Here is a 13,227-nt window from a genome sequence, read left to right as displayed (position 1 = left end):
CAAGTAACGGTAACTGTTGCCATTGCCGTTGCCGCTGCTGTTACCGTTAGTGACAGCGCAAAATGGCGGCTGCCAACCTGTCCTGTTTGTCCGTTAGCTGCCTTCCGGTTACGGTTAACGTTGCAATTCATATAAAAATAATTATTTCCAAGCGCACATTCATTATGTGGAATGGCAACCCTGGCAACAAAATGCCTGCCACCTGCCACCCGTTGCCTTCGTTTCCAGCAAACGATATTAAAAATGCAATTTGGCCAAAAAATGCTTTCTTCTTGGGCAGATCCGTTGGCACTGTTGGCTCTTAGCCCAGACAGCAGGCAACTCTTGCCTGCCTCAATCACCACGCACTTGGCAATACGCAATATGCAATACGCATTTGCAAATTGCATTTCCAACTGGCTGCCCGTGTCCTTTCAGTCAGCTCAGGTTGCATTGCGTTGCTGGACATGGACATGGCCGGTCGCGCATCAAATTAAACGCCCGCGCGCAATAAACATTAATAAAAATCACACAAAAATTGTCATTTGCAAGGTGCAGTCGGCAAATGAAAATGGAAATTGCTCATAAACAAGTCCATCAAACAAAGTGCACACAGCTGAAACTCCAAAAGACAATAAAACCAAGAAAAACAAAAACACTTCAATCCATAAATGCAGAATTGTAAATACTCTATCGAAGACAAACAAATATGTTCTGCAACAAAAGTAACTCAGATTATCCAGTCTGCTGGATGCTCTTTCCTTGATATCTTGGTCACTTTCTTGAGTTGATTTTGGGTCTCATCATGAGGATCATCTAGCTTTAAGATTGTGATATGTATGAATTCTGTAGTAACTTGATTAAAGAATCCATTATACTTAATCCAAAAGCATTTAGAATCCTTCCGAAATTAAATAAGCGTTATACTTAATTCAATAACTTTTGACTTCTTTTTTGTCAGTAAACTGAACGACTCTCCTTGGAGTATAAAAACGGAGCCATTGGTGACTTTTGGTGTTAAACCACAGCACAATATTAACAATGACGCATACGTAGCAGCAAATATACACACGCACCCATGCACACACACACATACACACACACACACACACGCAACAGGGACCACCGCAGACTATCAAATTTTAATACGCCAGCAGCTTGTGCCTTTATTTCATAAATGTTTAATGAAATTAAGCGGCAAGCTTTTTGGGTGAGCTGGCCCAACTGCGTCTGTTCCGTCTGTGGGTCCGTCAGTCTGCGTGTCTGGCTGCCCGAAAAAGAGTATTTCGAAATAAATCATAAAGAATAAAATACATAAGTAAGCCAGACAGTTGGGCAGCCAGTCAGGCAGCCAACAGGCATTACATTGTTTGCATACCTTTTTAAACGATTTTAAAAGTTGCTTTATTTTTAAAAAAGAAAAACTTTTTTTTTGTTTTTTATTTTATTTCCTTGTACTTTTAACCACAACTAAATGTGCGGCTGCTAAATTATGAAATAAGCGGTTTTTATATGCTTTTGATTTTAATGAGTGCAGATACACACACGCACACACACAAATGTATACATATATCAACTAAAAAGGTTAACTAAAACGAGCACACAAAATACGAATTATACTTCCGGCAAGCGTGAGTCAAGCCAGGCACAGGGTGCCTGCTCAGCAACCAGGCAACACCCCAAAAAGTATGCAGCAAAAAACTACGTTAGAGTCGAAATCGTATAGAGCCGGGGTTAAAGTCGGACTGGCATTCCGCATATACTATGTGTATGTATGTATGCGAAATCAAAAGTTGTTTATGACTCAATTTGTAGTTTTTGAACAAGAATTATTGCAGCTGCGCGCTAAAACGAAAAAACGGACTCACATAAAAATATATAAAAAAAAATTATATAAAAAAAAAAGAAATGAAAGAGCAAATGAATGTATGTGCTGGTGTGTGTGCGCGTGTGTGTGTTTCGAACTACACGAAAATTGTGCAAAAATTTGCTCAAAACTAATTTCGCAAAGAGGAAATTAAATATGGCAAAGTTTGACATATCACAGATTTGTTGCTATTGCTGTTGTCGTTTTCGTTGTTGCATGTGCTTTGGCATTGTCTTGATTTTATTTATTTACGTGTGTATAAATGTGTGTGCCTGTAGCTGTCTCTGTATGTATCTATGTGCAACAGCAAGTAATTGAAATATTTCGAGCTGCTGCACATGCTCCTAACTGGAAGCTGACGATGCAAATTTTCCATCTGCAGCAAAAGCCCAACATCATTCCACAATAGATAACGTATTTTGAGAGCGTATTTGACATTTCATTTCAATTAATTTGCTTTCAGTTTCTTCAATGCAAACTTTTGCCTGCCACTTAATTTAGTCAATAAGATGCAAATGATCCCGACGCCGCTCTAATTAGAAACGCAGCGCCAGTCCAAAGGCAACTTCAGCTCCAGCCAGTTCGTTAGTTTGTCTTGTTTTCAATATTAAAAGCTGCGGTGCTTTAAGACTATGCATAATCCAATAGGGAATTTCCGTTGACAGCGACAACGTCAACTTAAGACTGATGAACTACAGCACTTCCACATTTCTGTTTTAGCTACGTGCATGGGCGTAGTGCACAGTCAGAGATTTTCAATATTAGTTATTCCCTTGAAATATTTTGTGCATGTAGACTTTGTATGGTATCTCAAATAAAAAATTTTTAAATATCAACACTTTATATATACATCACTTAAGTAACAAGAACATAAGAACTCTTGTGGTCGTGAGTATCGCATAGAAAGGCGCTTCAATATTTACCAAGTCCATTTTCTATAAGCGTTTAATCCTTTTTCCAGTTTGAAAATAGAAAACAAAATGAGTTTGTATTAAAACTAACTACCAAGACTATATGTGAATTCAGCTAGACGTCATGGGATCATGAGAATCGCTTAGAAAGGCGCATTCATATTTAAAAAGTGCATTTTCGATTGCTCCGTTTTCTATTTTGGAAACAGAAACTAAAATGAATACGTATTAAATCAATGGGGTCATGAGAATCACATAGAAAGGCGCTTTAATATTTCACAGACACATTTTCTGTAAGCAATGCCAATTTTATATTTTAGTTTTGTATTTCATATTATAATTTTAAATCGTCTATAAGTTTTAGAATCTTAACTATCAATTCAATTGTAATTTTCTGTTTGAGCATGTTGCAGACCCCTTTCTGTCTACAACTCTGACTGTCTGTGTGTGTGTGAGAGAGAGACCAACTGCCATATGCAGTCGTGCCAAGCATGAAATGATGTGCACATTCTTCAACATCAAGTGCGCCGAATAAGTGCGTTTATCATACGACTGCGGTTACCTTTCAGCTACCGCGGCTGCTACTGCCCACATCTCTATTTCGCTGTTGGTTCTTGGTTACGGTTTTGATTTCATACGGCGCACACGGTTGACACATTCGCTGACAAATGGCCAGAAGTGTATAATTGGATAAGAAGCGTTTAAATGCTTGTACCGTGCAGCGCCAATTGATTCAAGGCTTATTTATTTTTTTGTTGGCGCTCAGTTGGAAAATTCAATTAAATTAAGCGCCAATGTGCAATTATTTAAACGCCAAAATTTGAACTATGTTATATTTATGCAGATGGAGGCCAGCTCCAGTGCTATTGCCAGGGCCGGGACCCCAGCCAAAATGTTTCATGGCTGACTACTTATCGCTTAATCACATCAGAGCAGCGACCAGTGTGTTGGGCCATAAAACATTTAGCAACATGAAATCGTTACTATTACTGTTACTTTTGCCAGACATCAAAGCCAATCAAAACGGCATTTCAATATTATCAGAGCACTACAATCGCATCAGCGGATGGCTTGGTAGGAGGGGGCCGGTAAAGACACACGCACACACACAGTCAACAAAATGTTGTAATGTGGCATGCGTGTGTGTTGGTGGTGTGCTGGGGTTGGCGTATAAACGATTTGTTCGCAAATATCATGAGCAGGAGCTCACACCCACAGCTGACAGACAAGCTGAACCACACACGCACACGCACACACACAGACAATGGTTGTGGGGTGGCAATTGTGTCAAACGAGACTTTCGCTTTTCAACAAATGTGTCCTTGCCCAAACGCTAGAAGATAGCACATGTGTGTGAGTGGGTGGGTTGCGTTGGAGAGTGTGTGTCTATATTAGCCATAACATAAAGATATTTGACAGGCACATAAAGATTGGCAGCAGCACGCGGCTTTTTGAAGAAAGGAAGAAATTATCGAATTTTTAGTAACCTCTCCTTTTTGATGGTTTATTTTGCTTGTACCATTACTGTTAAATTTAGACTATTTCAAGGCAAATATAATATTCTGTCAAATGCTTTGGCTGCCAAATTTAATCACAATCCTTTTCCACGGCGGTTTCCTTTTCCTCTTTAATTTTATAACATTGGCAAGCTTCTGTATCGGACTCTTCGGGCTCTACTGGCAGCGGGCATTTAAAGTCATCGGCAAGTGGAAATAACTTATTCATGGTCGGAACTGCTGGTTCGCATAAGAAATCGCAGTCGTCTTCATCTGCACAATCGGACATATCACTTTTTGGGTCTGCGTCTGCGTCTGCATCTGCGTTTCCATCGCATGGACACATGGCTCGCAATTCTTCCGCTTCTGAGGGACTCAAATCCAACATGCAGTTAACGTCGCCCTCTTCAATCTGAATCGGCTGCGGTTCGGGACACTGCATGGCGGCGGCCTCCTTTGGTCTTCCACAAGCGCCACAGCACACGGAACAGACCTCGGAAGCGGGATCAACTAAAGGAGCTTGATAGGGATTTGGAGCTTGACGCATCTGATTTGCAGCTTGGTTAGTTTGCAAGCAAGGCACAGCAGCCGGATCAGATTGACGAGGTTGAGGAGACTGAATTTTAGGTGACTGAGCTTGAGGAGGACCTTGATTACATATGCCACACGGTGCATTTGTAGCAGGAGATTTGGCAGATTGGGGATATTGGGAATATTGAGAATATTGTTGAGCTTGTTGGGCTTGACCATATCCAGGAGCTTGAGGATATTGAGCTTGTTGAGCTTGAGCATATTGAGGAGCTTGACGGGCTTGCTGGTATTGTTGTCCACCGGGTGAATATGCAGCAGGAGCTTGCTGGGCTTGTTGTGCTGGATAAGAATTTTGGTAATAGCCTGGATAGGCACCAGGCCGATTTTGATTCATCTGGCCTCCATTAGATTGATAAGCATTTGATAAACGTCCACCGGGTGCAGCTGCGCCGGGAGCTTGTTGATAAGCCGGGCACGGTTGTCCACCGGGTGCAGGTGGAGCGGGAGCTTGCTGATAAGCCGGGCACGGTTGCCCACCGGGTGAAGCTGCAACGGGAGCTTGTTGATAAGCCCCGCATATATGTCCACCGGGTGCAGCTGCAATGGGGGCTGGCTGAAAAGCCGGGCATGGTGGTCCACCGGGTGGAGGTGGAACAGCAGCCTGTTGACCTGGAGCTGAATAAATATATTGGTAACAATCTGGACAATTTGGATATGCAGCAGCAGCAGATAATCGTTTTGCACCCTGTTTTGGGGATTGAATAGCATTTGGGGTACATTGTGCACCGGGTGAGGGAGCGGCAGGTAGTGGTGCTTGTTGATATTTCGGGCATTGTTTTTGTGCAGCCGGTTGAGGCACCTGAGGCGGCTGACATGGCTGAGCCGCATTGAGCGCTTGAGTTTGAGCCGGACCACAGTTTGGAGTGGAGGGGAAATTGGGGCAGCCGGGTGCACATGGATTTTCACTCGTTGCAAAGCTTGCAACATCCTGCGCATTATAGGCATCTTGAGGGCAGTCACAATCTTGAGACGCAGCTACCTCTTCCGCGGCCTTCTGTTCCAAATATGCCTCGCTTGTTATGGGACAACCTTCTAAAGCTGACTTTAGGTTTTCTTCGTCGTCGCAACGGCAGGTACAATCCGGTTCAGCCTCTTCAGCCCCACAATTTGGATCAGCATCGGAAGCCGTCAGCTCCTCGCCATACCTGGCCAACAGTTCAATCAGGACACCATTTGTCCATCCAAAGCCCGTTTGGGGCTGGTACTCGCCGTTACCGCCGGCAGCGCCAGATTCCTCGCAATTATACTGCAGAGGAGGATTAATTGACACAGAAACGCAGGCGCACGTTACAAAAATTAGCTCACCTTTTCGTGCATAAAACCAGTTTTACTAAACGCCTCATAGTTAGTTCTTACCCACCGCTCTCGCCAACGCTTTGACATCTCGTCGGCCTCGGGAGTGGCCAGATTATTCAGTCCCTCGATCAGCATGAGCATCATTGGTGGCCATACATTCGGATAGTCCCATTGCTGGCCAGTATTACTCAGTGTGTGCGGCACACCACCCGGAAATGAGTCTAGCTTATTCTCCTCGATGTAGTCCATAACAGATTTCGAGATCTTTTCGTTGTCAGCTATGGGATAGGCATGCAACCAGAGCGGTGATAGATTTGTGACGACAAAATAGTCGCGAGGTGTTTTGTTCTTGAGATCGTAATCCAGCCAGACACCACGCTTCTCATTCCATAGCACAGCAGTTATGGCCTTGATCAGACCACAGGCAATATTACGATATTGTTGCGCCTTGGCGGTATTTCCGGCCATGGTATTGAACTCGGCCAGTGTCTTACAGCTACGGAAGAGTATACAATTCAGCTCGACGGGCACTATCCAGGATGTTTTGATGTTGGCCAGTGTGCCCACATTGGTGCCACAGGGCGAGACAAACCAGCGCGAGCTAAAGTCCATGCCCGATTCGCAGGCAGCCTTCAGATTTGCATAATGTTCCTCCTTTTCGTCATCTGAGCAGAAGCCAGCCGCGCTGGCTACATCTTCACGGTACGATTCGGGTCGTGGCCCCGATGATTTATCGCGATATTGATACATGGTGCGGCCCTCGACCTGTACCGAATGATTCTTTAAAAAGTTATCCATCTCCATTTCGAGCAACGGTAGTATGCGCAGAACATATTGATCATCTTTGGTAAACTCTAAAAATGCCTTGACCATAAGCACAAGCAGGGGCGGCTGTGAGCGACCCCAGTAGTAGACGCGGCCGCCATTGGGCACCGCCTTATACTGCTGCACCATATAGAGCAGATTGTCAATCATGCCGCGTGCCGTCTGTTGCATGCCGCTGTAGAGCAGACCGCGGACAATCCAATATGTGTCCCAGTAGTAGAACTCTACAAATCGTCCCCCGGGCACAATGAACGGATTTGGTACATATACCAGTGAGTACATTTGGGGGCTTGTTCTGACACAATCCTTCATGTTGCGGCCCAGCTGCTTCCAAATACGATTTAAGTCCGAGGCAAACTTTTTTAATTGTGGATCCTTGATTTGGGCTAGGAACGCGGGCTCCATTCGCCAATCAGGCGGACACCAATACTCCATTTCCGTGCCAGGCTGATCAAAATGATTATCCACGAAATTGGTAAGATGTTTCACCGATGTCTCATTCTTCTTGCATGAGCTAAACAATTGGAAATCGGCGAGTATACGCTCTGGAGAATAACGACAGCTCATGTCCACAAAATACTTGCAATCCTTGTATAAGCCAGTCATTTGCACAGCTCGCAACAACGGCCCGCAGCAGTAGATGGCACTATATGCACATATTTTTACACACACTGTATCGCAGGACATTGTTAGGTAACTTACCCATTGGCACCGGCGAGGTGCACTTGCCCACATTCAGCGCATTTGGGAGCATTTGGCATTTTGATTATAAAAAAATTTGTGTGTGTGGAGCCTGTGAAGCCAAATGACAAACTGGTTAAAAATTAAGGCCTAGCAACGAGAATGAGACAAGTAAATTAAAGTCAACTAATGTTTTTGATATATTTTGAAAAGACATGTTAGCTCGGACAAAAACAAGCAATCAGTCCGACTCAACAAATAAATCAAAAGCAAAGGCATAACAACCATTATATTGACCATTAAAGCAAATTTGTCGACATTTGCCATTAAGAGACAACAATGCGCTCCTTCTCCCGTCCATAAATCAGCGTAAATAGACAGGAAGCGCCTTAAAATCTGCTACACACACACACACACACACACAGCCAGAGCCATACATTTATTTGAAATTACCATAAATGTTTTTGGTCCACCCCAGCTCCCCCTTAAAGGCGTTTGCCTAAAAGCTATTGGCCTCTTGTCCATTTGTAATTTCCAGACAATTTATCAAACAACCGAGCTAAAGGCAAAAGGCAAGAAAACACAGAAAAGACAGAAAAGACGGGAAAGTCAGAATTGAAATGGCGCAGAAAATGCGCTTCAAGTGGCCATGGACCAGGGAAAAACTCGATTTCTGAACTGATGGCATAGAATGAATCGACCGAATGGACAATTGAAATCAGCCGCGCACCACTTCATAAATTTCCCAATGCAACTTTGCCCACCTTTCAAAAACTTTCGTTCGGCAAAGCAAAGAGCAAGAGCATTAAAATTAGGCATATTTGGCATTCGAGTTGTCTGCAAAGTTTCTTAAGTAAAATGAAAAAAATTTAAATTGTATTTTCCCGTTTATTTTGACTTTAACTTTTGTGACTGTGTTGCGTGTGATAAGGCTCAAAGGGTCTGTGAGCCTGCCATTTGCCTGATGCCAATAAAACGCAGTGTATAATTAATGCACCGGCTTGAAAAGTGAACAATGCAAGCAGCTCTTTTACATACACTGAAAGAAATTAGGCAGATTTTAGAGACCAATTCAAGCAACCTAAGCGATAGGCATAATTTTAACAGCATATCATGTCATCACGTGCCTAAACAGATTGAGAATTGGAAGCGCGCTTTTAAATTAATAAAAATCTACATTTATCCGAAGATTTCTTATTTCCAGCTTTTTGTGAATTGCAGAAACAGAATTCCGATACCCAAAGAGTACTATTTTCAAATCTAAAAAATCATAATAACAAAAAATGTGTAAAAATATTAAAAGAAATATTTCATTCTTGGCCCCATTAAGGTATAAATAAAATATACTTTTAGAAAACAAACAAAATGTTTCCATCGTAGCATACATTCTTTTTCGAATTTTTTGCTATTTTACTCGAAATGTCAAGAAATTTATTTATTGTCAAACCCAGATTCAAACTCAAGTAATTAATTCAATTTCAGATCAAATTGTGTCGCGATTTGTTGTTGTTTTTTTCGCAGTGCATGCATTGAGAGGACGCTATGTTGACACTTCGCGCGAGGCGATAGCCACGGGCGAGGCATTGATCAACTTAACGAGCCGAGCAGCGACAGCCGCAGCCGCAGCCAAGGCAACAGCAGCAGCAGCTAATTGAGTATTCTACTTTTAAGTGGCGCCTCTGCCAGTTGCAAGCGCCTCGCCGACCCGTCCCGCTCCGCCTCAACCCGACCATACCGGGCTGTTAACACACTTCAGCTGCGTTTGCTTGTGGCAGTATGCAGCTTGTGCGGACAGTCCGAACAGTCCGAACTGTGCGGCCTGTGGTCAGCGCGCATAAATCAATAAGTTGCCATAAATTAATTAAAATAAAAAGCAGCGCATCTCAAGGTGCTGCCAGAGCAAGTCCTGTGTGTATTACAAGTGCGTCTCCATTTTGGCTTTGAGCAGCGCTCAGCCGAAGCAATCAATCAAAATTGCAGCTGCCTTAGGGCGCCCGCTGGGTCGCTCGGTGAATCTGAAACTGAATCATGTAACGCCATTCCATGGCGCATGATAAATTGTCAACACGCTGACGTTTGTCTGCAGCGATTTAAAAACTACTTAAAATGTAAATGTTGTTTCGCAGTTGTTGTACCCTGCACCCATTAAAAACGGGTGAAATAAAACGGGTATATTGTTTTCATGCATTGCAAGTAACAGACAGAAGAAGGCTTCTTTAATCCCAAAAGGTATGTGTGCATATTATTGGTCAGCATTTATAGCCGAGTCGATCTGTCTGTCTATATCTGTATATATCTGTATGTTGTATATCTGTCTATCCATTTCTGTGCGTCTGTCTGTCTGTCTGAATACCTCTGTCTGTCTACCTCTGTCTGTCTACCTCTGTCTGTCTATCTCTGTCTGTCTACCTCTGTCTGTCTGTCTATTTCTGTCATCCGTCTGTATATGTCAGTCTCATATTTGTAGATTTGTAGATGTAGGTCCGCACAGCTCAAGGTTAATGTAAATCATCAACAACTCGCTCTGTTTCTACAAAATCGATGAAAATCGATTTCCAGTTATGGTTTTTAGAGCATATATCGAAGAGTCGCCAAATTGTGTAGTGTACCCAAATCCAGAATATTTTAAATTTTACCTCCCAGTTGAAAAAAAAAAAAAAAAAAGAAAAATATAATAATAATATAACGTCTTGTGTTTCGGTATTTACACACTTTTGATAGTCATATTTAAGCCCAGAAAATGGTATAACGATCAGATTATAAATATTTTGAGCAGCGCACAGGCTATCAGCTCAGCCCTATATTCAGATTCTAAGTTGGGCATACCCGACCGAGTCGTGTTAGCTCAGTGCTGCTTACAGACCATCTCTTAGCTGGGCACACCCGACTAGAGCACTCTTACTTATTCGTTGTTGTTGTCGTTGTGTGGATGGGTGTTGGGTTTTATGCACACGTCGCAGCGCAGTCTGCGAAAATCATGTTGTTGACTTTGAAAAAAATATGTGTAAAAATGCGCTATTGTAAATAACGGCACATAAACACGCAGCCCGACTGACTGACACTGAGACTCAAACTGACTGACTGACTGACTGCCTGAGAGACTGATGACAGGGCATTGTCAACAGTCAGCAGTATGGAAGCAGCAGCAGCAGCAATCGACACACACACACACACGCACACTCACACACAAATTCTATGGGTGTTGTCAAAGTGCACATTGTGTTTGTGCTACGCCTTTTTTGTTAACAAATACATTACATTTCGAGTGTTAAGCTTGCACTTGGCATTCACTCACTCACTTGTTTGTCTCAACACTTGGCAGGACTCACCTGCCACACATACACATATATACTATACACTCGCGTACTCATCGCATGTCACCCAATCGACCTGCTCTGTGATATACTTGTCAGCTACCAAACGGGTAATGATATTTTTATCTTCACAAAAAACAAAGTATTGTATAAATATTAAATAAGGCTCCGAAAATGCTAGCTGTTCCAAACTTTTTTCTTTTAATGCATGTGCAGACTTGAGCTTGAGACGGCTGATTAAATGCATTTTTCAAAAAACGTCGGTCCTTATTGTCCGATCTTTATTTAATCAAGATATGCTGGGAATAAATATAGCATACGTAGTTTTGTACACACAAAATCGCAAAGCTTTTCAGATAATTTCAGATTAATTTCAAATAAACTCAAAATCGATATTTATCATCGCAAATAGGTATAAAATGTTGCATACTTTTTATCTTAGAATTACAATTACATTTGAGCTTTCTTTTTCTTTGAATTCATAAGAACAGGCTGATATAAAAGATTAGAAGCGGACTTTAACGAAGCATTGTTAACACATATATTTCGATAACTCGATTATAAATCGATTTCGAGAGATGAAACTATTTCCGATTACTTTCAAAAACGATTGGCAACAGATAAATAAAATATATCTCGGCTTTTGTAAAGAGTGTGACACGTTTATTGATTATTAATTTATTGCTTGATGTGTGGCCAACTCTAGTTCTGACGCAGTGCGTTACCTTTTGATGGAAATTAATATTAGCACACAATTACAAAGCGTTTCTTCTGTACAATATCACGTATCTATAACTATTCGTTAAGCTGGAAAGTCTGTGTCCGAAGCAAGTCGAACTAATCGCATAAAGTTTCATACAAAATTACACATGATCTGGTCAAGTGAGCTATAAATTCGGCTGTCAAAATACTTGACAATTGATTAATTGAAATTGACTTTGAAAGTTGGCCAATAAGCGGCAGCAGCCAGCGCAGCACACTTGGTACAATCGTCTTCGTTGTCATCGTCAGGGGAAGTGGGCTGTCAATCAGCTGAAACCCAAATTGGCACACACACCTCCCCCCACAGTCACACACTCAGGCACACACGCATTGTGCGGTCATTTGTTGATGAGCTAAACTTTGACCAAGTAGACACACGAGTTTCATCAAGCAAAAGGCCCAGAGGAAAGGGCAGACACACATGCCGTTCAAATTAACCGAGACTAGTTAAACAGAAAAGTTTCCTTTAACGATATACAAGGGCAATCGGCAAATGTGTCTGATGTTGTTTTTGCTCATATCGAGTTGACAACTTAAATTGTTAGTTGGCCGATAAGCGGGCAGCCGCTTGCAAGGGTGGCCCGACCCCGACACGACCCTTGCCTGTTGTGGTGGGCGTGTATAACATTTTTATTTATTTCACTATTTTTTATGTGCGCCGCCGACGCTACGGAACACGCGCCACATGCCAAGGACAAACAAATAAATAAAAATCCAGTTTCGGCTGCACCAGAAACCGAAGTTCCAAGTCAAGTCTGGGCCTGGGCCAGGCAGGGCCGAGCCGGGGTCAGCGTGTGGAGCGTGTGTTTTACAAGTCTATTAACTTGAAGCGCTTATCTAATGCTGACAGCAAGTTTTTCACTTTGCCAAAGTTTTTCTTGCCACACACACACACACACGCCCACACAGCAAACGCAACTTCCGCTGCTGCTGCTGCGTTTCCGCTGCGGGGAGGCGTCTCCAACTGGCAACTGGCAACAGTTCAAATGTTGTAGCAAATGCCGCACATGTCAATCATTTGTTTTGCCATTTTTCTTGCCACCAAAAGCTGCAAAATTATATAGATATAAAGAGAACGATGCCAGACCTATGCATAATGTATGGGAGCTCATTTCCCTTCAATTTAATGTTGGTCCACTCGGGCGTTGATTTCTTGGTCTTGTATACTCTTGCATAGAGCATTATAGTTTTGTCATGGAATGTGGAACAGATATTTTAACTCATCAAGTGTATATATTGTCGATCTGTATCAGCAATAGAACCGATAAAGCTATGTTTGTCTGGCTTCAAACCAATTGAGCGCTCTACAAATATCCGAAACTGGCGAGTCGAAAGACTATATTGCAAACTCCTATCTATTAGCCAATCTATTAACCAAGCACAACAACTATAACAAAATTTGACCATAAAGGAATCATTAGTCGGAGATTACATAAAAGGGCATTGAATCTTCGGCAAGCCCTACACAGAGGCTCTTGCTATTTATGTATATGGCCGAGTCTTTA

At 42.4% G+C, this 13,227-nt stretch overlaps 1 protein-coding gene across 1 annotated transcript; it reads right to left on the bottom strand.

Moving 5' to 3' along the window:
* Positions 1 to 4,232: 4,232 nt before the first annotated feature.
* LOC115761023 lies at positions 4,233 to 7,786 on the bottom strand. The gene is made up of 3 exons (XM_030702637.1): positions 7,668 to 7,786; positions 6,150 to 7,611; positions 4,233 to 6,090 (listed from the first exon to the last, which is right to left on the bottom strand). Exons 1-3 carry the CDS (start codon positions 7,724 to 7,726, stop codon positions 4,345 to 4,347), a joined length of 3,267 nt encoding a protein of 1,088 aa, XP_030558497.1. The 5' UTR covers positions 7,727 to 7,786; the 3' UTR covers positions 4,233 to 4,344.
* Positions 7,787 to 13,227: the final 5,441 nt, after the last annotated feature.

Source organism: Drosophila novamexicana, unplaced genomic scaffold (genome assembly GCF_003285875.2).
Source record: "Drosophila novamexicana strain 15010-1031.04,08,12 unplaced genomic scaffold, DnovRS2.1 tig00000462-arrow-pilon, whole genome shotgun sequence".
Taxonomy (NCBI): Eukaryota; Metazoa; Arthropoda; class Insecta; order Diptera; family Drosophilidae; genus Drosophila; species Drosophila novamexicana.
Note: the sequence above shows the minus strand (reverse complement) of the source record. Positions and strands in the feature narration are given on the sequence as shown.

Bases quoted from the DNA above. Each gene is read 5' to 3' on its own strand.
- LOC115761023 (XM_030702637.1), bottom strand. From the start codon at position 7,726: ATGCCAAATGCTCCCAAATGCGCTGAATGTGGGCAAGTGCACCTCGCC. The intron at 7,612-7,667 runs GTAAGTTACCTA...ATGTGCATATAG, and splicing joins CACCTCGCCGGTGCCAATGG to TGCCATCTACTGCTGCGGGC. The intron at 6,091-6,149 runs GTGAGCTAATTT...CCTCCTCTGCAG, and splicing joins CTGGTTTTATGCACGAAAAG to TATAATTGCGAGGAATCTGG.